The sequence below is a fragment of the Osmerus mordax genome, chromosome 25 (genome assembly GCF_038355195.1).
Source record: "Osmerus mordax isolate fOsmMor3 chromosome 25, fOsmMor3.pri, whole genome shotgun sequence".
Classification (NCBI taxonomy): domain Eukaryota; kingdom Metazoa; phylum Chordata; class Actinopteri; order Osmeriformes; family Osmeridae; genus Osmerus; species Osmerus mordax.
This window is the reverse complement of record NC_090074.1, coordinates 7,499,529-7,526,847: the sequence shown is the minus strand read 5'-3', so window position 1 is coordinate 7,526,847 and position 27,319 is coordinate 7,499,529. Positions and strand designations below refer to the sequence as shown.

General features: G+C 44.0%; 1 protein-coding gene across 1 annotated transcript in view; it reads left to right on the top strand.

Moving 5' to 3' along the window:
- tenm2b (teneurin transmembrane protein 2b) overlaps positions 1-27,319 on the top strand; it is a 125,322-nt gene that overhangs the window by 67,403 nt on the left and 30,600 nt on the right. Inside the window, exons 4-5 of the mRNA XM_067229340.1 lie at positions 16,050-16,275; positions 26,663-26,901. Of these exons, the coding sequence (XP_067085441.1) occupies positions 16,050-16,275; positions 26,663-26,901 (465 nt within the window). The remainder of the gene's footprint in view (positions 1-16,049; positions 16,276-26,662; positions 26,902-27,319) is intronic.

Below are 27,319 nucleotides of genomic sequence, written 5' to 3'. Positions count from 1 at the left end.
GTAATGGTTCTCGTGGTAGTGTGCTTAGTCGCTCTGCTAGGAATAAACAGCCATCATGGGGTTCTGCTGCGATCTGGAACAGAGGAGATCTCTCAGTGGAAGACTCCCCCAGAACTATCTCTCCTCTTCTTCTCTCCTTTTTTCCTCCCCTATGTCTTTCCTTCTTTCCTGCTCTCTTTTATGTCCTTGTCTTTTTGTCTCCGTCTCTTTTTCTCTTCTCTTTCCTTCTCTCCTGGACCGATCCAAATTGGTGAGTGATCAACATAATGAAGCAGCAGGAGGAATTTAGATTTCTTTGTTTATAAATAAAAAAGTTGTTTGTGTGAACTAATGCTAGAGTTAGGGCGCTGTGGGCTGGGGTGTTAATGAGATTGACTTTGACTCCAATCAGTCATGAGTAGTGTTATGACCGTCGGTGTAGCTCTGCTAATTCTGCGGCAACATGATTACAGCCCAATCTGGAGCGACTTTGCATCCGGCCCCAAATTGGTTTACCTGTCACAGGAGAAGGCATCCATCATCCGCTAACGGATGAGCTGACGAGGTTGTATCTCTCCTTCAGTCTCCTGCGTCTGACACGGTGATGAACACCGCCGGGAGATCTGAGGTGGGAGAGGCGGGCCTGCTAAAACCCTGCCGTTTTATCTGTTGGTGTGAGCAGAGAGTCTCACAAGGGAGGGCAGGGGGGTCAGGGGGTCATACAGACTCCTGATACAGATCTGTGTATGGTAACGTAGCGAACAACACCAACACACGGGTTGGTGTGTGGATGACAGTAAGGGGTGTGTAACTCTCGGGTTGGTGTGTGGATGACAGCAAGGGGTGTGTAACTTTCGGGTTGGTGTGGATGAGTACAGGGTGTGTAACTCGGGTTGGTGTGGATGAGTACAGGTTGTGTAACTCTCGGGTTGGTGTGGATGAGTACAGGGTGTGTAACTCGGGTTGGTGTGGATGAGTACAGGTTGTGTAACTCTCGGGTTGGTATGTGGATAACTTGGCTTCCATCCCTGGACTGTTATTTGAAATCGGGCATGCAGTCAGTAGTATAATTAAACCAAATTGTATATTGAAATTATTCAAATGTTAAAATGTATTAAATAGCAATGAAGAATTGTTCAATACATATATATTTTCAAATGTGTCACTCCATGTCATGTAGGTTAAATACAGTGTGTTAGAGACTGTAACAGTTTATGTAGTTATCACTCTTGTAGAAACACAAGAAATACTAATAAAATTGTTATTAAATGAAAACAACTTTAAAAAAACACACTACTTAGAACTGAAATACAATTTCTGCAAAGTTCTGAAATGAATTGTTCCTAATATTAAATAAACTTCATAAAAATATAAAATTAGAATTTATTAAAAAGTATTCATATTTAAACTTACATTTGAAACAATATGAATGATTTAATTATCCCTTGCACAGATAATATTATCAAATTATTCAGATTATCAAATACATTCAGTTTACTTTAATTCTGAAAGAGACTTATTCTAAAAGCTCAGCTTAATGGTGACACTTAATCAATTTCTCAAGACTACAGCTCATTCAAAATTCTGCAGCTAGATTATTAACCAAAACTAAAAGGAGAGAACACATTAGTCCTGTCCTAGCTACTTTACACTGGCTCCCTGTTACCTTAAGAATTGACTTTAAGGACCTAGCTACATTGCTAACTCCTTTATAAACTACACACCAGCTAGAACACTGCGATCATCAAATGCAGGCCTATTAGAGGTCACCAGAAGCAGTCATAAGAAGATTGGTGATTCGGCCTTTGTCAATTACGCCCCAAAACTATGGAACAAATTACCCATAAATATTAGGGAAGCAAACACTCTAGACATTTTTAAAAGACAGCTTAAAACCTACCTTTTTACTGAAGCATTTAAGTAATTTTATCTAAAATTTTTATCTCAAAAAGTTTTCCTACTTTTAAAGTTGTTTTCTCTCTTGAACAGAGATCTTATTGGGATTTTTATTTTTGTTTGAATTGTTTATCACTTGTATTATTGTTTTTATTGATTTTATGTAAAGCACCTTGAGCTACAATTCTTGTATGAAATGTGCTATATAAATAAAGTCTTACTTACTTACTTACTCTTCTTATTTGCTTTATGCACAAAATTGTATATACATTTTAAAATAATATTTTTAATCTTTAAAATGCTAATCTAGTATATTAACAGAAGCTCTGTTTGTGCATTGCTTGATCCCTTTTTTTAATTTTTATTATTAAAATAAACTCAAGAGAAATATCCATAATAATTATGAAATAACTAGGATTTTAACAATGTGTAAAAAAATATATCTGTAGCATGATTCATGATTCATTTTTAATAACCATTTGTTCGAGGACCCCATAGATGCAGTCATGGAAGTGAATAAAGGGATTTTTTCATTCAGGCAACGTGTTGGTCCCCTTCAGCAGATGCTCAGTGTGTGTGATACAGAGTAATACTATGACATGCCTATGTTGTGTCAAGTTTCTGTCCAGTTAATTCAAAACAAGCTCTGATATGAACACAGGCACGCACACACACGCATACACCAAACACACACACATTTATTCAGAATCAGACTTTGTGCCATGACTGCAGACTGTTAACCTACATTGTCAGACAGATATGAGGCAGGCTGTTTTCCTCAGACAGCGAGCCCAGCGCCTCCTCCGAGACTCTCTCTCTTTCTGCTCTCTCTTTTCTTTCTATCTCTTCTCCTGCTCTCTTTTCTCTTTCTCTCATTCTCCTTGTATTCTCTTTATCTCTCCTCCTCTTTCTCTATCTCTCTCTCACCATTCCTCTTTCTCTCCATCCCTCCATCTCTCCTCTCTTTTTTCCCTCTCTCTCCCTTTCCCCATCTTTCTCCATCTCTATATCCCTCCCTCTACCTCTCTACCTCCTCTGTCTCCTCTCTCTCTTTCTCCCCCTCTCTCTCCTCTGTCTCTCTCTCACTGCTGCAGTATTTTTAGCAGTGAGGAAAGAGAAGGGCCGATCTGAGGAGAGCGCTGCCTTCTTCTCCCTGACAACTCCATTGAGGCTCCACATCCGTTTCTCCTCCTCCGTCTCGCTCCTTCCTTCTTCTTTTCTTTCTTTCTTTCTTTCTTTCCTCTCCTTTATCTTCATCTTCTGTTCCCTCCTCAGAAGGCAGGAGGGTGTTTTAATTGGGCTGGGGTGTTTCTCTTGTTGGCTGAGGTAGAGCCGGAGGAGCAGAGAGCGGGAGCAGGTGAGGGAGGAGGAGAACATGAGTGAGCAGGAAGCATGGATGACAGTACGCTAGGGAACGGCAAAAACAACTGCAGAAACAAATGTGGATAAAAGAAAAGAGTCAAAACCTTGATGTTGTACTATTGTGTACTGAGGAAAGTTTGGGCATAATTACATGGTTGCAGTGGTTGCAGCTCACAGTTAATTTTGTTTCCATTTAATTAATAATTAATAATTGGAATTCTAGTCTTATTCAAGTTTTTATTTTTTATTTTTTTTATTGTTTGTGTGGACTAGTGCTAGAGTTAGGGCGCTGTGGGCTGGGGTCTTAATGAGATTGACTTTGACACCAATCATTCATGAGTAGTGGTTATGACCATAGGTGTAGCTCTGCTAATTCTATTCACCTCTGTTCTATTAAAGGCACAAAATTCAAATGTTGACTATGTCAGCCATGAATATATTTATGGTAGTTCTAAATGTATATTTTTTTGACTGATCCTTTGGATTTTCAGTGTTTCGTTGAAACAGAATTCGACTTTGTACAGTGTGACTAAGCTTACTTGAAATGTATATGTCTCCACACAGCCCTCTCTGTACAATGGTTATTATTACTAGATTAATCTGCATTATTACTTCATTATTCTACATTATTACTAGATTATTCTGCATTGTTTCTAGATTGTTCTGTATTATTATTAAGATTATTCTACTTTAGTACTAGATTATTGTGCTTTGTCAATTGATTGTTCTGCGTTATTTCTAGAATATTCTGCATTATTAGTAGATTATTCTGCAGTATGACAACCTCAATCTCCATTATTACTAGATTACTCCACATCATTAATAATAATAATAATACATTTTATTTATATAGCGCTTTTCAAAGTTCTCAAAGACGCTGTACATGGTTAAAATAAGCATAAAACAAGGATATCATATAAAATCACAGCATTAATTACACATTAAAAGAAGATCTAAAAAGGTGTGTTTAAAAGTTGACAGGTTGGTGCAGTCTCTGATGGGTTTGGGGAGTGAGTTCCAGAGGGAGGGAGCGGCGATGGAGAAAGCTCTGTCACCCCAGGTTCGGTGTTTGGTCCTGAGTGGGGTGGACAGGAGGTTGGCATCAGAGGAATGGAGGGAGCGGGAGGGAATGTGGTGGTGGAGCAGGTCGGTGAGGTAGCGGGGGGCCTGGTTGTGAAGGGCTTTGTGAGTGAGAAGAAGGATTTTAAAGTAAATGCGTTGTGGGGCGGGAATTAATAAATTATTCTGTATTATTGCTAGATTAGTCTGAATTATACTTAGATTTCAACATTATTACTAGATTATTCCTCATCATCACTACATTATTCTACATTATTATTAGATTATTCTTCATTATTGACTAAATTATTCTCTGTTAAATTAATTAATCCAGGCTACTTTGCGATGCAACTAGTAGATACAAACTATTCCTTGACTCAGACCACTGAAATACTGTAGAACTATACACTTCTGATCCTTGATCTTCTGAATCGTTTTGGATAAAAACATATGCTAATTACATGAAATGTACAACAATTGTTAGATGTAAACCCAGCTTTTTTTGTTGGTTATTCTGCATTATAACTATATTTTCCCTGACTAAGAGGGTTTTGCAGCCCATTGAATATATTTTTTATGTTAAATATTTGATTGAGTTTGACTGTAGATGAGGGTGTGTTGTCGGCAGTTACGCCCAGAGACGCCTGGATATCGACTCTCCTCTCTGACGAGGAACTCAGATGGCTGCCGAGCCAATCAGACAAAATACATAATCAATTCATAGAATGAAACTCATATGGCTTTTTTATCATTTCATTTCAGCACGCATTTAGCATGACGTGTATGTGATCACTCATGTCACGGTGTGAAGGCTGAGACGTTTTTAAGGCCAATGCTGAAGGTATACAATACTACTACTAATAATAATAATGTGTTAAATATTATGTCATCCAAAGTGACGTAAACAGGGGAATTTGTTTCTGCAATCTCTTGATCTGATGTCAAATGCTCTACCACTCATCTGGTTCATATCTCTCATATTTCTTATATAAAATGAGGGAGGAAACATGGCTGACTTCTCCTGCCTTTGTTGCTATTAGACAAATACACACACACATGTGCTCACACACACACACAGCACAGGTATTCGAGTTGAAAACTGAACCTGAAGCCTTTGTTCTTGTCTAAATTGTTAGTGTATAATACAGTATGTGTATTATTCAGTGTGAATATTTATGTTACTAATTATGTGGAAAACATGACAACCAGGTAGACTAGAGTTGAAGGTAAAGCTTGTATGCCAGAGCGGATATGTGTGTGTGTGTGCTCTGTCACCTCGTGTGTGTGTGTGTGTGTGTGTGTGTGTGTGTGTGTGTGTGTGTGTGTGAGTGTGTATGTAGTAATGTCAGGAAACATTGTTCCCCAGTAACTGAACAGAAATTGTATTTATTTATTTTGCGTGTACCTTCCCCTAAGAAAGTTTCTGTGTGTTTTTGCTGGATGTGTGTGCCCGTGTGGGTATCTCCTATATGAGCATCGGCAGACAGTCACTGTTCCTAGAAAGAAGAGAGCAAACGATGGGAGAGGAGAGGAGTATTGGAGAAAAAGGGATGGGAGAGACGTATGAGAGAGGAGAGAAGGAGAGGAGGAGTGAAAGAGAGAAAGAGAGGAGGAGTGAGGGGATGGGAGATACGTATGAGAGAGGAGAGAAGGAGAGGAGGAGGAGTGAGGGAATGGGAGAGACGTATGAGAGAGGAGAGAAGGAGAGGAGGAGGAGTGAGGGGATGGAAGAGACGTATGAGAGAGGAGAGGAGGAGAGGAGGGCTCTTAGCACACTAATGCTGCCACTGAATTATTTATCTGTTCTTCTTCCTCTACCTCTCTTTCCCTCTGCTTCCCTATCCCTCTCTGTCGACTCCCTCCCTCCCTTTCCCCTCAATATCTCCATCCCTCCCTCCCTTTCCTCTATTTCTCCATTCCTCCCTCCCTTTCCCCCTCTCTCTCTCATCATCATCTTCTCTCCCCCTCTCTCTCCCTCTCTACAGTGCTATTTCTGGTGTCTTAGAAAACACATTCTATCAGGCAGAGAGCATGCAGATTTGTACTCACACACACACACATACACACACACACACACACACACACACACACACACACACTGTGTGCCTAGAGTGTAGCCCCTCTCACACCAACTCTTGCTACAGAAATAAATATTAATTTGTTGCATTGTAAAGTGTTTGGAGTATAGATGGTCCTGTCACTGCGGAGCTCAGTTTGAAGGCGGTTAGTGAGTAGTGCAATGTCTGAAGGCACACACACACAGTCACCCACACACACACAAACACACACAAACACATACATACATACACACACAGTTACCCACAAACAGTCACTCACCCACACACAAACACACACACTCACCCACACACAAACACACTCACGCAGGCGCTTGTTTCCAAGCTGAAGTTGCACCGATGGATAGGTCATTAGAGGAGGAATGAGACCAGACTCAGAATGTGGTCCAAATATTCATCTCTTCCCCCTTTATATCCCTCTCAGCCCCCCTCCATTTTCTCCTTTCCTCCTTTCCTCTGTTCCTCTAATCTCTCCTCTTCTCTCCTCCTCTTTCTCCCCACCTCCTCTCGTCCTCTAGAGAACGATGGGGGAGAAAAGAGAGAAAGAGAGAGGGCAGGAAAAATGCTCCACTCTCCAGATTCTAACTTATTTATCTAAGCTGGCTGTCACACTAGACATTCTACCCTGGCTCCCCCCTCCTCCTTGTTCTTCCTCCCCTGTCTCCCTCTTCCCCAGTCTCCCCCTCTCCCTCCATTTATTTCCTCCACCCGCCACCACACCTCATCTCTCCTGCCCTCCCCCCTTCCCCCTGTCCCTTCCTCCCCCCTCTCTTGCCGCCCTCTCCCTCATCTCCCCTGCCTGTGCTAGATTGAGTCCTTTATCATTCTAAATTGACGTTTATGCTTTTACTCGTATTGTTTCTCCAAGGTTCCCAGCGTTCATGTAGGGCTATTTATTCTAATCCTTGTCACCCTGCCCCAGCAAGCTGCTTTGCCTCCACGATCCACTAAACACAGCTAACACAGCCAGCTAGCTACCCCTCCTGTTATCCTCCTCTCCCCCACTCTCCTCCTCTACTCCCCTTTTCTCCTTCACTTCTGCACTCTCCTTCCTCTCTCTGCTCCTCTCCTTCTCCCCTCTCTCACTTCTCTCTCCTCTCCTCCACCTCCCCTCTTACCTTCTTTTTCCTCCTCTCTCACTCTTCCCTCTCTCCACCTCCCATCTCTCCTCCCTCTCTCTCCATCTCTCCTCCAATCTGTCTCTTCCTTCACCTCCCCTATCTCCTTGTCTTCTCCCTCCTTTTCTCTCTCTTGGCTCTCTGTCCTCCTTCTCCTCCCCCTCCTTCTCCTCTCCAACCCTAAACACATACAGAGCCTAGCATCCATGTGAAGTTACATGCTTGATTTCAAATTCCAGTGTTCTATTTATGACACATGCTTCTGGTTGTCAATATTAATACAGGGCTAACATGCAGAGTCTGTCCAAACAGACAGCCTGTCTCTGTGTCACATACAGGGGGGTTTGTACAGGAAATAAGAAATCCATTATTGAGCAGCCCTGTTCAGACATGGTGGAAGAGAGAAGGGGGACAGACAGGGGAGGAAGAGAGGAAAACAGACAGACAGGGGAGGAAGACAGACAGACTGTTACGCCCCAACTTTAGTGGCCCTATGGGGCGAACAAACATTCCACCACTGACCCAAAACAACTACTAAGAACACCTTTAAAAGTACCAAATCCATGGGATTTATTAATACAACATCATTTCACAACTATAAGAAAAACATAGCAGAGCAACAAACTCCCAGGCTAAGAGGCAGCAAGACCAGCAGTCCCCAAGCTAGAAGCCTCTCCAGTCTTTATCTGCTGCTTGATCACCTGGCCAGGTGCATCTCATCTGGCAATCATGGGGAACACAACCTGGGCGGAGCTACAGAAAAGGGAAGGGAGGTGACAAACAAAGAACACAACACATGTGGCCGTAACACCCCCACCCTTAAAACAATGAATAAACAGTGAGTCACATACGATAATACTAACAAGTTCACTGACCAATGTTTAATCATTGTACTCTGAAACAAAAATAGGGACTGCTTCTTACAAAAAGGTGTTAACTTAAAGTCGGAGGGGAATCAAAAAGCTTGCCGTTATGACAAACAAAGGGTAACAAGGTCAAAGTTCATTCAAAAATGGACAATGAAGCTGCTGCTACTAGGTTCAAGGATAGCAGCCAAACAAATACGTAGCCATACAAAGTGGGTCCCACTCCCACAAGACACAAAATGGCTACCACCATGAGGTGAACAAACAAAACCCAAACAAAGTTACTGCATTTACCCACAACCATACACAGCACCACAGGCAACCAACACAAAGTGGAGTGCAACAGACACAAACCAACAAGGGTCACAACAATTAGACCACCTACAAAGTTGCTGTTATCCCAACAACAACACACACGACCCATGTGAAGTGAACTGCCACCACCACAACACAAAGTGGACACCACGTGGTCTTCGTGATGGATGCAAGAAACCAGCAACACAGTGACCTATATATGTAGTGGGTGTGGCCTTCCAATCCAAGAGCCACTGATCTCTGGAGCGACCACATCCCACAAACAAAAAGGGCACAACACAACTAATTAGCTGCAATTCAAACACGTAAGAGCATCAACACACAAGTGGCCCAACCAAACGTGGACTGCAACAACCACAATGCACAAATGGGTCACACAGTAGTCATCACTACACACAAAATGTTGCCAACTTACACCTAAGCTGCAACCAAACAGTGACCCAACAAATGTGAAGTGCAGTATCCACAACTCAAAGGTTACGCACCACAAGTTACTGCTCAATACCATATAAAAAATTACAGCTGCACAAGACAAAATGACCATATAAAAATAGAAAGCCACTCAAAGATAGACCCATTGCTGTGAATAGTGCAAATGACTGAACCTGTAGAGAAGCACCCCAACCTGTCTACCAAGATGGTTAATGTTCCTAGCTAGTCTTCAGTGGCACCCCGGGAGGCTCCTTTAAACGTTAAGCTCTGTAAGCAGGTAGCAGACCCAATACAAAGCCTACTGCCACACCCAGAAAACGTACCCACGTCCAGGTATACCACCAAAAATAAAAAAGGCAAAATAACAAAGTGGCAAGACGCTATTGTCTGCCCGACGGCTATCTTAAGTAGGATGCTCTCAAAACTCCAGGTCACTGAGGTGACTACCAGTCAAAAGCACTAAAGCAACAAATTATCTAACAAAAGATGACCACTACGCAACACAAAGGCCATTAGCTACTCACAAACATCTACCTCATGGATGTTCAATCCCGGACGAGCCCCCAATTGTTACGCCCCAACTTTAGTGGCCCTATGGGGCGAACAAACATTCCGCCACTGACCCAAAACACCTACTAAGAACACCTTTAAAAGTACCAAATCCATGTGATTTATTGATACATCATTTCACAACTATAAGACAAACATAGCAGCACAACAAACTCCCAGGCTAAGAGGCAGCAAGACCAGCAGTCCCCAAGCTAGAAGCCTTTCCTGCAGCAGGAAACTGGAGTCTTTATCTGCTGCTTGATCACCTGGCCAGGTGCATCTCATCTGGCAATCATGGGGAACACAACCTGGGCGGAGCTACAGAAAAGGGAAGGGAGGTGACAAACAAAGAGCACAACACATGTGGCCGTAACACAGACACTGGAGGAATAGAGGAAGACACACAGACAGGGCAGGAAGAGAGGAAGACACAGACAGGGGAGGAAGAGAGGAAGACAGACAGTCAGACAGTCAGACAGTCAGACAGACAGACAGACAGACAGACAGACAGACAGACAGACAGGGGAGGAAGAAAAGAAGACACAGACAGGGGATGAAGAGAGGAAGACACAGACGGGAGGAAGAGAGGAAGACAGAAAGACAGACAGGGGAGGAAGAGAGGAAGACAGACAGACAGGGGAGGAAGAGAGGAAGACAGACAAACAGACAGACAGACAAACAGCCAGACAGGAGAGGATGAGAGGAAGACAGACAGACAGAAGAGGAGAGAATAGGTGTTGATCTTAGAGGAAGAAGAGAAGAAAGACTGGGTCAGATTTTCCTCAGAGAAAGGGACAGGTAATACCACACAGAGAATGTCGCTTTGATTACACTGCTCTAACGCCCTCGAGATTTTAGAGGGAAATTATTGTTAGTATTTTTATTGTTATCATTGTTCATAAAAATTAGCTTTTTCATGTCCTTAATTGAGAATTGTTGGTTCCCATTGTTTCCAGACCTGTGTTTGTAATGGGAGAGTGATGCGAGTGTTTCATACAGAGAGAAAACAGATGACAGTCTAAGCCTCCCCCTCATCCCCCAACCTCCCCCGCCTCTCTCTCTACCCAGCTGCCTCTCACACACAGAAGCAATTAACCTTTACAAGTTTCCTTCTTTCAGTGGGTAGTCCTTGGTTTTTTACCAAGATGGCCGACTCGTATTGAGCATGAGTCATGAGTTGATCATCTGGAGCTGGCCTTCCCCTCCTCCTGCTCCTCCTCCTCCTCCTCCTATTCTTTCTCCTGCTCCTCCTCCCTCTCCTCCTTCCCCCTGCTTCCCCCTGCTCCCCCTCCTGCTCCTGCTTTGACCTCCTCCTTCCCCCTTCTTCTCCTGCTCCTCCTCCTCTTCTCTTCCCCCTCCTCCTCCTACAACCACAGTGTTTGTTGGTTCTGGGATCATTGTTCTGCTCGCTCGTAAAGCAGACCTGCTCAAGGACTGTGTGTGTGTGTGTGTGTGTGTGAGTGTGTCGTACTAGAGGTAAAGCTCCATATCATCCACTCTGAGAAAAACTGTTCTCTCTACTGGAGCAGTTAAGCAACCCTTCTTCCTCCCTCCTTCCATCCCTCCCTTATTCCATCCATCCTTCCATCTTCATCCCACCATCCCTCCTTCTTTCCCTCGATCCCTTGATTCCTCCTTCTCTCTCTCTCCCTCTCTCATATCAGCCATCCCTCCTTCCATCCATCCATCCTTCCATCTTCATCCCACCATCCCTCCTTCTTTCCCTCGATCCCTTGATTCCTCCTTCTCTCTCTCTCCCTCTCTCATATCAGCCATCCCTCCTTCCATCCATCCATCCTTCCATCTTCATCCCACCATCCCTCCTTCTTTCCCTCGATCCCTTGATTCCTCCTTCTCTCTCTCTCCCTCTCTCATATCAGCCATCCCTCCTTCCATCCATCCTTCCATGCCTCCACATAGCTCATCAAAGTCTTAAAGATCAAGTGTGTTGTCTGAATAGACATTACTTCATTTAGAGCATAAATTATGTGTTTGTGTGTGGCTTTAACTCACAGGATGCTGCTTACACACACTTTGTCTCTGCAAAAACACACACACATACACACACACCACTGGAGTATACACGCAATCACACACACACACACCAACTGGAGATCGCACACACACACAGCTGAGGACAGACACAGAGTGCTGGACTCCTCTACTGTACTGGTCTATAAAGACAGCATGCTGGTTTCAGCTGTAATCTCAGTATTACTGCTCTCACTCTGTCTACCCCCCTACACTCACTTCAGCTCTGATCTCTGATCAGGAAGCTTTACACACACACACACGCACAGACACAAGCAAACATAGGCACAAACACGCAGGGACGTGCTGAAGAACACACACACAACACACACTGGCGAGAGTGAGCATGCTCAGTCAGAGCCGCAGGAGTCGAGAGTGTCGCCGTGGCGATGTCAGGTCCGATCTGGCTCGGAGCTGAGCAGGGTAAACAAGCTCCACAGTTGTCACGGCGATTAGAGGGTTTAACCATGGGCCTGAAAGAGAGAAGAATGGAGAGTGGATGGAGAGAAAATTAGAGGGGAGGGAAGCGAAGGGAGGGAGGGAGGGAGGGAGGGAGGGAGGGAGGGAGGGAGGGAGGGAGGGAGGGAGGGAGGGAGGGAGGGAGGGAGGGAGGGAGGGAGGGAGGGAGGGAGGGAGGGAGGGAGGGAGGGAGGGAGGGAAAAGGATGGAAGGGATATGGAGGTAGAGGAGTTGAGGAGAGGAGTAGGGAGCATGGAGAGGAGAGAGGAGAGGAGGGAAAGGAGAGAGAAGGAGAGGAGGGAGAGGATAGGGGAGGAGAGAAGAGAAAGGAGAGTGGAGAAGGGAGGGGAGGGGTGAAAGGAGGGGAGGGCAGAAGGGTGGGGAAGAGGGAGGGGAGAAAGGAGGGGATGTTAACAGAGGCAGGTTAAGGTTATCAGAGCCCATTAAAAGGCTTTAATGTTGGAAAGCAACAGAGACCGGCTATTGTTGTTTAGCTGGAGCTGTGAAGAGCAGAGGCTTAGATGGACACTTCAAGACCAGTAATCCTCTCTCTTTCTCCTTCCTTTTCTCTCCCTCTTTTTCTTTCCCTCTCTCTCTTCCCCCCTTTCTCACTTTAGCTCTGTCTCCCCCCTCCCCTTGCCTCGGCATCCCACCTGCTCCGGCCCCTTCCCAGACCCTGGTTGGCTTTCTGGCTGGCTGACTTGCTGGTTGACTGGTTGGCTGGTAGGCTGTCTGACTCGCTGGTTGTTCAGAGTCAGTGTGTGGGGAAGATTACATTATCTGGCCCTCTTATCCATAGCAGCACAGACCTCTAACTCTCTGTCCTTCGCTCTCTCTCTCTCCTTCCCTCCCTCTGTCTCTCTCTCTCTCCATAGCTCTCTCCCTGTCTTCCTCTCTCAATCTCTCTCGTCTGAGAATACAGGCGGGTGTAGGTGGTTAGAATGAATTTTTCCTTTCTCAGCTTCAGTCGGTCTGTCTTGTATTTTTTGATGAATCTGGGTCACTAAGTACTGTCTGTGGAAGCGTGTGTGTGTATGTGTGCGTGGGTGCGTGCACCAGGCAGCTCTCTGTGTATTTTTATTTCAGTGAAAGCAGATAATAATGAGTCTGTCAAAACAAGATTAAACATTTTATAGCAGAATTTTACTTTTCTCTGTGAAAAGCTGTCCACTGTTTCATCTGGCCTGTTGACAATCTAAGAAATAAAGTATTTTGGAGAATTTGTAAGGAATTAAATTATGATATTAAATATATTTTAGTCAATGAAAATGTTTTTGTACATTATATTCTATTATTTATGCTATTATTTGCAGAAAGTGAAGTTTGAGTTCAATGAATGTGTCTAGATTTACTTTAATTTACTGGAAAGTAAATCATTTACCTAAACTATTTAATCTTTTAATTGAAGGATAAAATCTATGGCTGCTACAAATATGCAGATACAAAAATATGGTTAATTACATAATTTGATATAAGGATTAACTGGGGAGAAAATATTTAGATTGGATCATTTTGATAATTTGCCTGTGATTAAAACTTTTACTTTCATCCATAACAAGCAATTAAAAGTTCTACTTTTCTAATAGTCTTAACATAACATTTGGATTTTGTTGTTGTTGTCTGTATCTATTGCATGATTAATCTTGCAAGGCTACGCTAGTGTGGCTAAGCAATATCAAATATAATATATCACATAGAACACACTAAAAATACCTGACACAATAATAAGCAACGCAGAAAGTCAAAACCGTAGTATTTTATTAAATATGTCTAAATGGTGTATGTGTTTAAATAGCTTATTTTTTCAATCTAAAACTTGATTTCAGGATTGCATAGACGAGTATGTGCTAAATTTGCTACATTATATGATTAGTATAATATAACTTGGTCCATATCTACAGTATATGACACATTTTAGTCGTATTATTAACAGGCTATCAAGTTAACAGGTTTAGGGTTAGGGTTCATTGAGGAATGAACTCTTTGGTTTGCTTTGTTAGAAATATTGAACCTGGAAGTAGATGTAATGGTTGTTATATTGGCCAAACAACCAAAACTATAACCTAGATCTAATGGAAGAGGGGTAAACTGGACAGAGTATTAATATTAACCAAATGTGCTGAAATTGCAGTTATTTGACTGTATGGTTTAATCAGAGCAAGAATGGTCACAAAGTTGAATGACATTTATATTTAATAACATTCCAAACACATTAAATCAATGAAAAGGCAAACATGTTTACAAAATTAAGATCTTACCTACTCTATCATGATGAAGAATCCACAGAACAGTGCTTCACAATTCCGTTTATACACAAGAACAACCAAAACAAACAACCAATCACACCAAATTTTGACCGTTACTTATCAACATATGACTAGCAATGCGACAGTCACACAAGAGAACCGTCATGCAAATGCAACTCCAGTCTTTACATTTACATTTATTCATTTAGCAGACGCTTTTATCAAAAAACGACTTCCAAGAGAGAGCTTTACAAAAGTGCATAGGTCACTGATCATAACAACGAGATAGCCCCAATCATTGCAGGTAGCCAAGACATGAATCAAACATTGTGAAAAGCAGAGAGGTGGAAATAGGATATCTTACACCCTACAGAGCTTTAAAAAAACATTTTAATACTTATTTAGTTATTATATTATGATTTGAAATTACTATGTAAATTATTAACTATTTAAAAAAAATATTTACCAGTAATAAATATTTTTGTAATGTAATGTAGGGTTGTCCCCAACTAAGATTTTCTTTGGTCGACCAAGACTCGACTAAAACGTCTGAAAATCGACTAATAGAAATTTGAAATGCTTTTTTTTTCACACAAAAAAAAAACGTACAAACGTTTTCCCGATCTGACTCAATGGCTGCTGGACATCGCAGATTCAGACGCTAATGGGAGTCAGGTGGCTGAGCGGTGAGGGAATCGGGCTAGTAATCTGAAGGTTGCTAGTTCGATTCCCAGTCATGCCAACTGACGTTGTGTCCTTGGGCAAGGCACTTCACCCTACTTGCCTCGGGGGGAATGTCACTGTACTGTAAGTCGCTCTGGATAAGAGCGTCTGCTAAATGTAAATGTGAATAAGACTTTTGTTGTCTTGGCCGGACAAGATAATGTAATTCGATTTGGATGTGATTCTTATAATTGGCATATTCATTTTTCAACCCAGCGCGTTAGCATGAGCGAAGTAGGGCGAGGCCAACTTACGTTTTTCAGGTGGTAGGCTACATCATATTCAACGTCGAACTATGAAAAATAAACCGTTGTTGGCAGAGTTTGCATTCAACGTTTGTTTTTTATTCCTCTGAACTGGGGTTTTGCATCAGAGTTTTTTTAATACAAGAACCCATTCACATAGTTAACAAATGTGTACTTGTATGCGTGTATGTGTGTTAGTATGTACATTAGCCTAGTGTGCAAACGTCTTTGGCACCAATTTAAAAAAAATAACAGGAAAAATCAAATGCTTTAGGAAATAATTTAATAAAAGCACTAAACATTTTCTCAATGTTGCTCTTTTAAACAGATGAGGCACAGATGAGGCTTAGCACAAGTTAAGTCAGGATGACCACGCTCCTGCCACGTAACCATTATGTCTCACTACACACTCCCCCCGCTACGCGCGCTCTCTCTACCTCAAAACCTGGGCTGTCATCAGGGTTTCTATGTTCGATAAGCTGCTCCCTTCTATCCAATTAGCACAGTGACATGCCTCCTCTACTAGCCTATCCTACTGCTGCCATGCCTTTAAATATGTTTCTCTCTTTGCTTAGTTTGTCCATGCTACCACTGTTCGTGACCCTCCACCTCCCCGTCGCCGCCCGGTGGCTTTGTCTCTTCTGCTTCCTCGGCTCATCTGTCTGGCTGTCTAACTTCCCGTGGTCTCTTTCAGGTCCTCCCAACCACCAAAGCCAGACCAGCCTACGCCCCCCTCTCCCACCCACCCTCAACCACCACCAGTCTTCAGCCAATAGCCTCAACCGGAACACCCTGGCGAGCCGGCGAAACCCCGCCCATGCCCCGTCCGGCCCCGCCCCCGGGGAGGGCCCGTCGACTCCTGAGTCGGTCCAGCTCCAGGACAGCTGGGCCCTGAACAGCAGTGTTCCCCTGGAGACCAGGTTAGACACACACACACATAGGAGTCACACACACACGTAGTCACCCACGTACCCACTCACAGGAGTCACACACACACACACAAACAGACTCACACACGCTTGCAGGAGTCTCCTCACCCACCTTATCTTCCTCTCCTTCCTCCTCATCCTCTCCCTCCTCCTCTACCTCCTCATCCTCCTCTCCCTCCTTATCCTCTCCCTCCTCCTCTCCCTCATCCTCCTGTTCCTCCTCCAATCCCTCCCTCATCCACCTCTTCCTCCCTCCCTCCTCATCCTCCTCTACCTCCTCATCCTCCTCTCCCTCCTTATCCTCTCCCTCCTTATCCTCTCCCTCCTCCTCTCCCTCATCCTCCTGTTCCTCCTCCAATCCCTCCCTCATCCACCTCTTCCTCCCTCCCTCCTCATCCTCCTCTCCCTCCTCATCCTCCTCTGCTCTCCTCATCCTCCTTTCCCTCCTCCTCTCCTTCCTCATCCTCCTCTGCTCTCCTTATCATCCTCTTCCTCCTCCCAGGGATGTGGGAAGTGGTGGCCACCCTCTGCTTTTCCCTATTGTTTAGCTGCAGTGTTTAAAAGTGTATATGTTATACAAATATTGATAACACTTTAGAATAATGGTCCGTTGTTAACGAGTAGCTATGCAGGAAGTAATAGGTAGTACTACATTAACACCGAACTTAATACTATTAACTAATATGGAACCAAGATTAACTAAGCAGTAAGTAATAGCAAATTTAGTACAAAGGTAGTTCCTTGGTAGGTATTTGATTATTACTAAGTAAATATATCCTCATTAGGAACTAATTGTGAACTATGACCAATTAAGAAAGATAACCAATTAATTACTAATAACAAAAGGAACATGTCTAAAAAGTGAGCAATTGTGTTTTTTTTAACTCTTAACATGGTCATAACATTTCAGAAGCTTGTGCCTCAAATGAGTTCTTTGTGGAAACCAGTTTATGAATATTAACGTTATACAGCTTGTATGAATGGGACTTTTTACAAGCTAGTCGACAGCTAGCCTTGCTTTACAGCTAGCAACAACTGTAGCTAGCGTTTTGGGCCACGTTACTGTTCTCTGAATTGGGTTATCTAGCAAGTTATTTTAGAGTCCTGACATTTGTTCTTTCTTCCTTCAGCATTTTCATTCTTTTGGAATTGTGTTGCTGTTGTATTTCGCAGTAGTGGCCAATGCTAGACTCATTATAGAGTGAGTAGGCCTATACGTTGGTTTGGGTGAGGGTTAGCCATGTACTTACTTATTACTTATTTAGCCATTATGTCTGACTCAGTTTCTCATCACAGTTTGTTGAATGTGTTGAATGTTTCATTCAACAACAAAAAAATGTTGTTTAAATGCTAGGTTTCATCCATGTGCCAAACAAACAATGTTTAATTCCGACATATATTACAAAGTGCTTTATTCTTGCATGCCCATGTGCATTCTTGTATTATGTAGGATTTTCTTTTATACTTTCATGGAAATCTTCCGGTGCATATAATAAAAAAAAATGTTAGACAGAATCACTGCAGTTCTTTTATGTTGTAGATCTTGCAGGGTGACATGTTAGTGAGGTGTTAACTTGTTTTTCACCCTAACCCTAACCCTGCATAGGCTCGGTACTGGTAGCAAGAGAAAACAGAAATGATTCGTTCATCTTGACAGTGTCTTCGGGTACAGGTCTTTGGATCACTTTTCACATGACGAGCATAGGCTCAGAAGAGGAAACAGAAAGGATTTGTTTACCTCGTTCACTTTCGCTGGGTTTCTTTAGGGTTTGTTATTTTAACTTTTTTGTAATATACTTACAGTTCAGTGCAGTGTAATTGTGTGCAGTGATAATTAAATGGTAGTGTGATAATAAATGACGATTTCAAATCTTACAAACTGTCATAATGCATTATTTTAATGCAGGAATTTGTTTTAAAATAGTATCTGCTGGTTTACATGCACTAACATATAGGCCTACATGAGAATATGATAAATATGGACGTATTTAGGCCAAGCTATAAAATGTTGAGCAACAATGAAATAAACAGAGAACATATGTCCATCCTTTGGTAAGAGTACTAGTCACAATCTCAACCTGTAGCTAACGTATTTGGGGGGATGTAATATTCATAAACTGTTTCCACAAAGAACCCATTTGAGGCAAAAGCTTCTGAAATGTTATGACCATGTTAAGAGTAAAAAAAAAAAAAAAGTTCACTTTTTAGACATGTTACTTTTGTGATTAGTAATTAGTTGGTTATTCGTTCTTAATTGGTCATAGTTCACAAGTAGTTCTCAATGAGGATATATTTATTTAGTAATAATCAAATACCTACCAAGGAACTACCTTTGTACTAAATTTGCTATTACTTACTGCTTAGTTAATCTTGGTTCCATATTGGTTAATAGTATTAAGTTTGGTGTTAATGTTGTACTACCTATTACTTCCTTCATAACTACTCGTTAACAACGGACCATTATTCTCAAGTGTTACCCAAATATTTGTTATACTGGGTTGTAGTGCCGCATATTTCTGTCCAAACCCGAATATGAGTGGTATTCTAATCGAGCCCAACCTGACCCCCAACCCAGTTAATATAAGCTGAAGCACTGAACCATCTTTATCATTACTATATTTTCTCTAAACAGAAGTCGAAGCACCATGTCAAGTAGGCCTCTCCAACATTTCTATTTTCAAGATGATGCGTTCCTTGAGTCCCATTGGGCTTGGGTCAGGAAGGCCTCCCCTCTATGCTCCCTCTGCTCACCACCCCCAGCCTCCTCCTCTCTCCCCCTCCCCTCTCCCTGTCTGGTCCCACCAGGCAGATTAATCAAGCTTCTGTCAGGGCATATGGACCTGACCTAACATACACACACACACACACGCATGCAGTACTCACAAACACACGTGCATAATCAAACACACACACATAATCTCTCACACACACACCCATACACACATACAGTCCTCACAGACTCACACACATGCATTTTTTAAAACACACACATACTCACGCACAGACACACACATACTCAATTACACAGACTCACATTGTCACACAAACAGAAATACTCACACACATAATAACACACACACATGCTCACACACTCACACACAAATACTTTTTGCATTTCTTTGTTTTTCACCTGGTGCTGGAAGAAGCATGTTGCAGTGACAGCACTTACTGTACTGCCCTGGGCTTTCTCTCCTCTCCTCCCCCTCCTCTCTCATCTCTCCTCTTTCCTTCTCCACCTCTGGGTCCTGAAAACAGAACAATCCTGTTTTAGTCCTGATACCAGCTTCAAAACAAACACTCATTCGCACACACAAACACCCACACACAACCACATACACACCCACAAACACATAAACACTATCACACTGTTCTCTGCCCTGGCATATTCACAGTATTAATGGATTCAGACTGTCTGGGGTCTCTTGTGTCAGTTGAATGTCCATTTCTTGGTTAATTGCTCTGGCTTCATCTGCTTCTCCCTGCGGAGGGCTTTAGTGTGGAGCACAGAGCTCTCTGCTTATACTATTCACCTGCTTAACTTTGTGTTTGTGAGTGTGTGTGTGTCTGGCTGTGTGTGTTTCTGTGGTGTGTGTTTGTGTGGTGTGTCTGTGAGTGTGTGGCGTGTGTCACTAGGATTGAGAGGTGAGGCCTCAATCTTGTCTGCCCCCTCACACACAGGGTTTTTTTCCGGTTCAGGCATCGTTTGGGTACCGGAAACGTTTTTAAAGTATTGATTTGGCACCGGTGTTGTATAAACCCAAACGATACCCAACCCTAGTAACCACACACCCTCACACACACACAGCCTTGACCATCAGGCAGTGGACCGCCCCCCCCCCCCCTCCCTGCTGGACACAATCCTGTTTATCACACCAGAGGACAGAGAACTAGCTAACTCACTTCAAACACTCCCTTTGATGCTATCCCTTTGATGTCCTTACCTCTGACTGTGTGTGAGTGTGTGTGTGTGATGGTATGCTTCGGTTCGTGTTATCACATATGATTGAATGATAGCTGTTCACTCCAGTACATAATCACTCACCGTTTCAACATAACACAGTTGTATTTGTGCATGTATGTGTGCATTTGTAAGTGTATCGACTGTATGGTGTGGGGGGGTCCATGTTTGTATGTGTCAGATTGAGTATTCAGACTTTCAGTTTTCACACAGGTTCAGGAATTGTCAATTTTTTCTTCAATGGTTTTAGTTAACAGCTTGCAGAGTATACAGTAGCACAGTGCATAGCAGCAAGGAGGGCAGAAGCCAAGAAGTGAAGTATTCTCCATGTTACAACAGTTCATTACACAGTTTTGACATCCTTCATAGTCCCTCAATAGAGACTGGTTTAACTCGGTCTGCTTGGCCGAACATTCTCACAATCACAGGACCCTAGTGCTGACACTGTTCTGTCTGCAGAAACACTTCCACATCTTTACATCACATTGTACTCCTCGTGAGTGAAACAGCCTAGTTGTTCTACAGTTCTTTCACCCCAGTAGTGTTATGTAGTTCATAAAAGGCCTAACAGAGCACACATCGGCCCGGTTCTAAGGGGGGGCCCTGACCCCTTCAGATGTTCCAAAATGAAAGAAAAAAATCAGATTTTGTTTCCTTCTTTTTGTTTTTTTTACATTTACATTTACATTTAGTCATTTAGCAGACGCTCTTATCCAGAGCGACTTACAGTAAGTACAGGGACATTCCCCTGAGGCAAGTAGGGTGAAGTGCCTTGCCCAAGGACACAACGTCAGTTGGCATGACCGGGAACCGAACTGGCAACCTTCGGATTACTAGCCCGACTCCCTCACCGCTCAGCCACCTGACTTTTTCCAATGTATTTTGTCTATTTCGGTTCAGCCATTCATAAAAGGAGAATCAATTTGCTTCTGTATTACATCTGGCTAACGTACACAGTTGCAGCAGCACTCTTGTCAGGTTCGCTAGCTTGCTCTGTTCACCTTGCTGGTTTTAGCCATGCATAGGTTTTTGATTTGTCTTCTGAAGCCAAAAAGTGGAAGCACCAGTGAGTTTGATACTGGTTGTGGTATTTCGAGTCTGGGGGCACTCTCACCGGTGTCACACTTGCAGGTGGCTAAGCACACGCCCAGCCTAGTTATCCCCAATGCCGCTGCCAGCTCAGAGACAGCTCCCGGGTCGCAACCATCCCGCTCCAGTTCAAACACTGCGGCCCGATCTTGCACCCAGCGCAATTTACTTTGTCAACGACTCAAGTATCATTCCTAGTTTGCACTCGACGTAAAGCGGACTTTTCCCTCTACAGACGCACATCGAAATGACCTTGCGCTCCCGTGGGCGGTTCAGCGAAAAAGGAGGCGTGTTCCGGCGCAAACGTTCCCTGGTGCTATTTTGCAGTTTCCGAAAAACAATTCCGCCACTGACCAGGAAAAACGTGGTCTAAAGTCAATGGCGCATTATTCAGATGCTATTTTAAGGGCGCAAGCTTGGTCCGTGCACACTGCTGGCGAGGCCAGGGTCTTCTTTCTGCGAAGCTACGTTACATTGTTTTGATTTATGGCGTGTTACATTTCTTCAATGTTTATAAAAAGATTTTCATGAGAAATCTCTATGAATGTGAACATGATTTGTAATAATTGTGGTAATTTTCTCCCACGCCTGTTTAACCGAAGCTAATTTGGGTGGGTTTTGTTCTCCCATCTCCATCAGAATCAGAATCAGAATTCGGTTTATTCGCCATGTCGCCTATGTTACACAAACACAGAATTTACTGTGGCAGGAAGGTGCAAACAATAAACATATACAGGTCTTAAATTAAGTAAAAAAGTACAATAGTTAAACTAATTCCAAGAACTAAACAATTAAAAAAATAAAATATAGGGTAGGCTATATAAAAATAAGAATAAGAATTTGAATGAGCAGCATGAGCCGGGCAATTTAGTGCAATGAGAAAACTGCTCTGCCTTTCCCATACAATGTCTCTCTTGACTTCCCCTGCCTCCCCCCTCTACTCCTGACTTCCCCTGCCTCCCCCCTCTGCTCCTGACCTCCCTTGCCTCCCTCCTGTACTCCTGACCTTGCTTGCCTCCCTCCTGTATTCCTGACCTCCCCTGCCTCTCCCCTCTACTCCTGACTTCCCCTGCCTCTCCCCTCTACACCTGTCATCCCCTGCCTCCCCCCTCTACTCCTGACTCCCCCTGCCTCTTTCCTCTACACCTGACGTCCCCTGCCTCCCCCCTCTACTCCTGACCTCCCTTGCCTCCCTCCTGTACTCCTGACCTCGCCTGCCTCCCCCCTCTACTCCTGACTCCCCCTGCCTCTTTCCTCTACACCTGAGTCCCCTGCCTCCCGCCTCTACTCCTGACCTCCCTTGCCTCCCTCCTGTACTCCTGACCTCGCCTGCCTCACTCCTCTACACCTGACGTCCCCTGCCTCCCCCCTCTACTCCTGATCTCCCCAGCCTCTCCCCTCTACTCCTGACTTCCCCTGCCTCACCCCTCTACACCTCACGTCCCCTGTCTCTCCTCCCCCCTCTACTCTTAACCTCCCCTGCCTCTCCCCTCTACTCCTGACCTCCCCTGCGTCTTCCCTCTACACCTGACGTCCCCTGCCTCCCTCCTCTACTCTTGACTTCCCCTGCCTCCCTCCTCTACTCCTGACTTCCCCTGCCTCTCCCCTCTACACCTGACATCCCCTGCCTCTCCTCCCCCCTCTACTCCTGACTTCCCCTGCCTCCCCCCTCTACTCCTGATCTCCCCTGCCTCTCCCCTCTACTCCTGACTTCCCCTGCCTCACCCCTCTACACCTGACGTCCCCTGACTCTCTCCTCTTCTCCTGACTTCTCCTGCCTCCCTCCTCTACTCCTGACCTCCCCTGCCTCTACCCTCTACTCCTGATTTCCCGCGCCTCTCCCCTCTACACCTGACTTTCCCTGTCTCTCCTCCCCCCTCTACTCCTGACCTCCCCTGCCTCTCCCCTCTACTCCTGACTTCCCCTGCCTCCCTCCTCTACTCCTGACTCCCACGTTCCCCATCCATCTCATAATCACTGGAAATAGACACAGACAGACAGATACAGGCAGGCAGGCAGATACAGACAGGCACAGACAGACAGACAGACAGTCCTCTGTCAGTTCTCTCTTGTTATTGGTTGTTAAGACTCCAGGAATACCCTCAGGAGTGCAGCTCAATTGGTCAACACCCACCAGTCACCTTTCTGATTTGGTCTGCTGCTCCTGCTGGTAGACAGAGAGAAGGAGCGAGTCAGAGGGACAGAGAGAGAGAGAGAGAGAGAGAGAGAGAGAGAGAGAGAGAGAGAGAGAGAGAGAGAGAGAGAGAGAGAGAGAGAGAGAGAGAGAGAGAGAAGAGGCAAAGAGAGAAATCAGGGAGAGAGGGAGAGTGAAAGAGGGAGAGAGAGGTGTTGAGAGATGACAAGAGAGAGGTCAGTCAGGGCATGTTAGAGCTTGACTCCTGAGGGACTAGGTGGCAGAGGAGAGAATTGGGAGTTTGAGTGTGTTAGTGTGTGTGTCAGTGTGTGAGTGTGTGCCAGTGTGTGAGAGTGTGTGTGTGAGAGTGTGTGTTGGACCTGCTTGTCAGGGCAGCCGTGATGGACAGAGATCTGAGGGGAGCAGGGGTTTCTGGGTAATGGCGTGCAGGGAGGCAGCTTGTGAGCTCGTCTGACGGCATCAAAGCTTCACCACACGCTCAACTGTCATCTGTCCATGCCTTCTGCCCCCCTTACTCCCCCTGCTCTTCCATCTGCCCCCTGGTCCTCCTCTCATGCTGCCTCCCCCTTGCCCATCCCCTCCTCCCCCTGCTCTTCCATCTGCCCTCTGGCACTGGGACAGCGAGGGCAGGTCAGGACACAGGGGTTACTGTATAGACTTTTCCAAGAGGGAGACAGAGAGAGCAACATAGAGGGAGAGATAGACAGAATGTTGCACCTTTATTCCGCCTTGCAGTTCTGTATAAAAGGTACGGACACGGAATGGGTGGTGATTATTGCACCGGCATTAAGGTAGTCACAGGAAGGTAGACACTGACATTACACCTCTGATTCGGACTGCCGGCAGTACACATAGGGGCATTATGCTGCCTTTGTTTGGTTCAGTATACAGTAAACACACAAAGCCGCTGTAAAGAGGGGTCTTCTTAACGACAATGTTGCAGGATCTCTGTGTAAAAAGGCTTACAGAGAGAGAGAGAGGGAGAGAGAGAGGGAGAGAGAGAGAGAGAGAGAGAGAGAGAGAGAGAGAGAGAGAGAGAGAGAGCAACATAGAGGCAGGAAAAGACAAACACAGAGAGAGAGGGAGAGAAACAGAGAGGGAGAGGGAGACATGTATATAGTACATATATATAGAGGGAGAGGGAGAGACAGACATGTATACAGTACATATTTATAGAGGGAGAGAAAGGGGCTGAGAGCAAGGCAGGCAGAGATAGAGAGACAGAGAGAGAGGAAGATTACTTCACCAAGCATGGAATGCCTTTACAGAATGCAGCTCCACCCCTTGACCCGATGTTAGTTTCCTCAAGGATCACAATGACTCTTGCTTAGAGACTTGTTGCTCTTGTGGTTAGTGGTAACTGACTTAAATTTTTGTACTCGCTGTGATATATTGTTTTTATTATTGTTGCTTGCTTTTTCCACAGGTACACTTGCACTTATAGCGGTTCATGTTGTTTAATTGTAACTTGTTTAACTACATGCTCTTATGGTTCTTCCCTTTGGCACTTATTTTGGTTGGTCACAATGTGTGCTTCATGTTTTGGCTACTCGCAATGTTTTGTGGCTATCTTGTTGTTATGATCAGTGACCTATGCACTTTGTAAAGCTCTCTCTTGGAAGTCGCTTTGGATAAAAGCGTCTGCTAAATGAATAAATGTAAACGTAAATGTAAGGTACCTCTGAGGCTCTGATTTATTCTTTACCGCAACATGGCTGAGTTTATGGAGATAAATGAACCCATCCCACACCTATAGCACTCTGTTAGACTACTGTGCTGCAGTCTAAACATGAAGGCTATTTATGCGCCGGCTACATAGCTAGCTCTATATTTTTTACTTCTTGAATTGACCGCTTTGCCAAACTTCTGGAGTTTATTTTTGATGCAATTTCGTCCTACATTCGTTGTTTTTTGTTTGCAGTTATTTGTGGATCAAATGTACGTTTTAGTATGTGCTTTCTTTTTTTAATTCCTGTAGAAGCACAATATTTTCCTCCTCTGACCATTTTGGTTTTCTTGCCTTCTTTTTGTAGGTCTATAAGCTAACTAGCTCTAGCTACTAAGGTGATGCACAAGTGATACAACTGAACAAACGCAGTCTCCGTGGAAACGGTCAAATTTTACAGCTGTGAAATCACGTTCAATGTAGTAAATTCCTTAACGTTTCACCTTAGCTAAGGCAACCATTTAAGGGATTCTGTGCAACACCCTTAAGTAAATCCCTTAGCTAAGGAGTAACTTACCCTTAAGTGTCATAATTAAGGAACAAACTTAAGGTGTTTTTTGCAACCGGCCCCAGGCCTCTGCCTTAAGGCCTTAGCCTATGTGGTACTCGCTCTTCCAGATGAGCCACCATGAGTCAGATCTACACTTCCAGCTTCATCACACTGATCTTGGTCTATGGAACTCTGAATAAATAAAGATCAAAGAAGAAAGTAATGAAGAGAATGTAATTCTCTCAAATCTGTTTCAATGATACATGTCCACATTCCATCTGTGGCCAGATCCTAGTGGTATTGTCTGAAACTGATTCTACTTTCTTTCTTCTCCTCATATCCTGTCATGTATATTTTCTCTATTTGAAAGTCCGTATTCCAGCTGTCAGCTATATTATTTGCTCCTTTTTAAAGAGATCTTTATCTTGAAAATCCTGTTCTCTCGAAAGGCTACCCTGTAATCTCTCTCTCTCCTCTCTGATGTACATTCTTGTTCTGTTCTCTGCTCATCCTAGTTTAGACTCATCTTGATTCCAGCTATCCTTTCATCCACTCATCTTCTGCTCTCTGTCTCTCTGTCTCTCTCTCTCCAACCCTCTCTGTTCATCTGTCCTGGCAACTCTGGGAAGGAATGAGGTTGTGTGTGTGTGTGTGTGTGTGTGTGTGTGTGTGTGTGTGTGTGTGTGTGTGTGTGTGTGTGTGTGTGTGTGTGTGTGTGTGTGTGTGTGTGTGTGTGAGAGAGAGAGACAGAGAGAGAGAGAGAGAGAGAGAGAGAGAGAGAGAGAGAGAGAGAGAGAGAGAGAGAGAGAGAGAGAGAGAGAGAGACAGAGAATGTGTGAGTGTGTGTGATTTGGAATTCACTCATTTATTTATGTTCTTAACGTAAAGATCTCTTTCTCTATCTTGGTCTCTCTCCCTCTCTCTCTATCCCTCTCTCACTCTCCCTTTCTCTCTCTCTAGGCACTTCCTGTTCAAAACTCCGTCCGGCTCCACACCCCTGTTCAGCAGTGCATCCCCAGGGTACCCGTTAGCCCCCGGTACGGTGTACTCCCCCCCTCCGCGCCTCCTCCCCAGGAGCACCTTCTCCAGGGGCTCCTTCAAGCTGAACAAGCCCTCCAAGTACTGCAGCTGGAAGTGTGCTGCTGTGTCTGCCATCACTGCCGCTCTGCTGCTGGGGCTGCTGCTGGCCTACTTCATAGGTATTCACCTCATATTGGATCACACATATACACACTGAATAGACCATGAACACACATTATATACACACGTATACACACTGAATACACTATAGGGCTTCTGTTGCGTAAATGTTCAGGTTGTTTGCGACTCAAGAGGTTAAATCATTGTGTACTGTATTACCGTATTTCTTCGAATAAACGGCACCCTTGGATAAACGCTGCACCAAAAAAATCTGAAAACGGTTATTTCATTGGTTAAATTCAACCCCAGTATTTATTACACATGTTCATAATTACAATAGTGCTAGAGTGTACCTGGAGGAAAGCAAGCAACAATGATATAATTCACAGCGAGTAAAAGCAGTTAAATCAGTTACAACTAATCAACAAGTGCAACAAGTCCCTAACATCGTTTCACACAACCCCGCGTTCTATACTG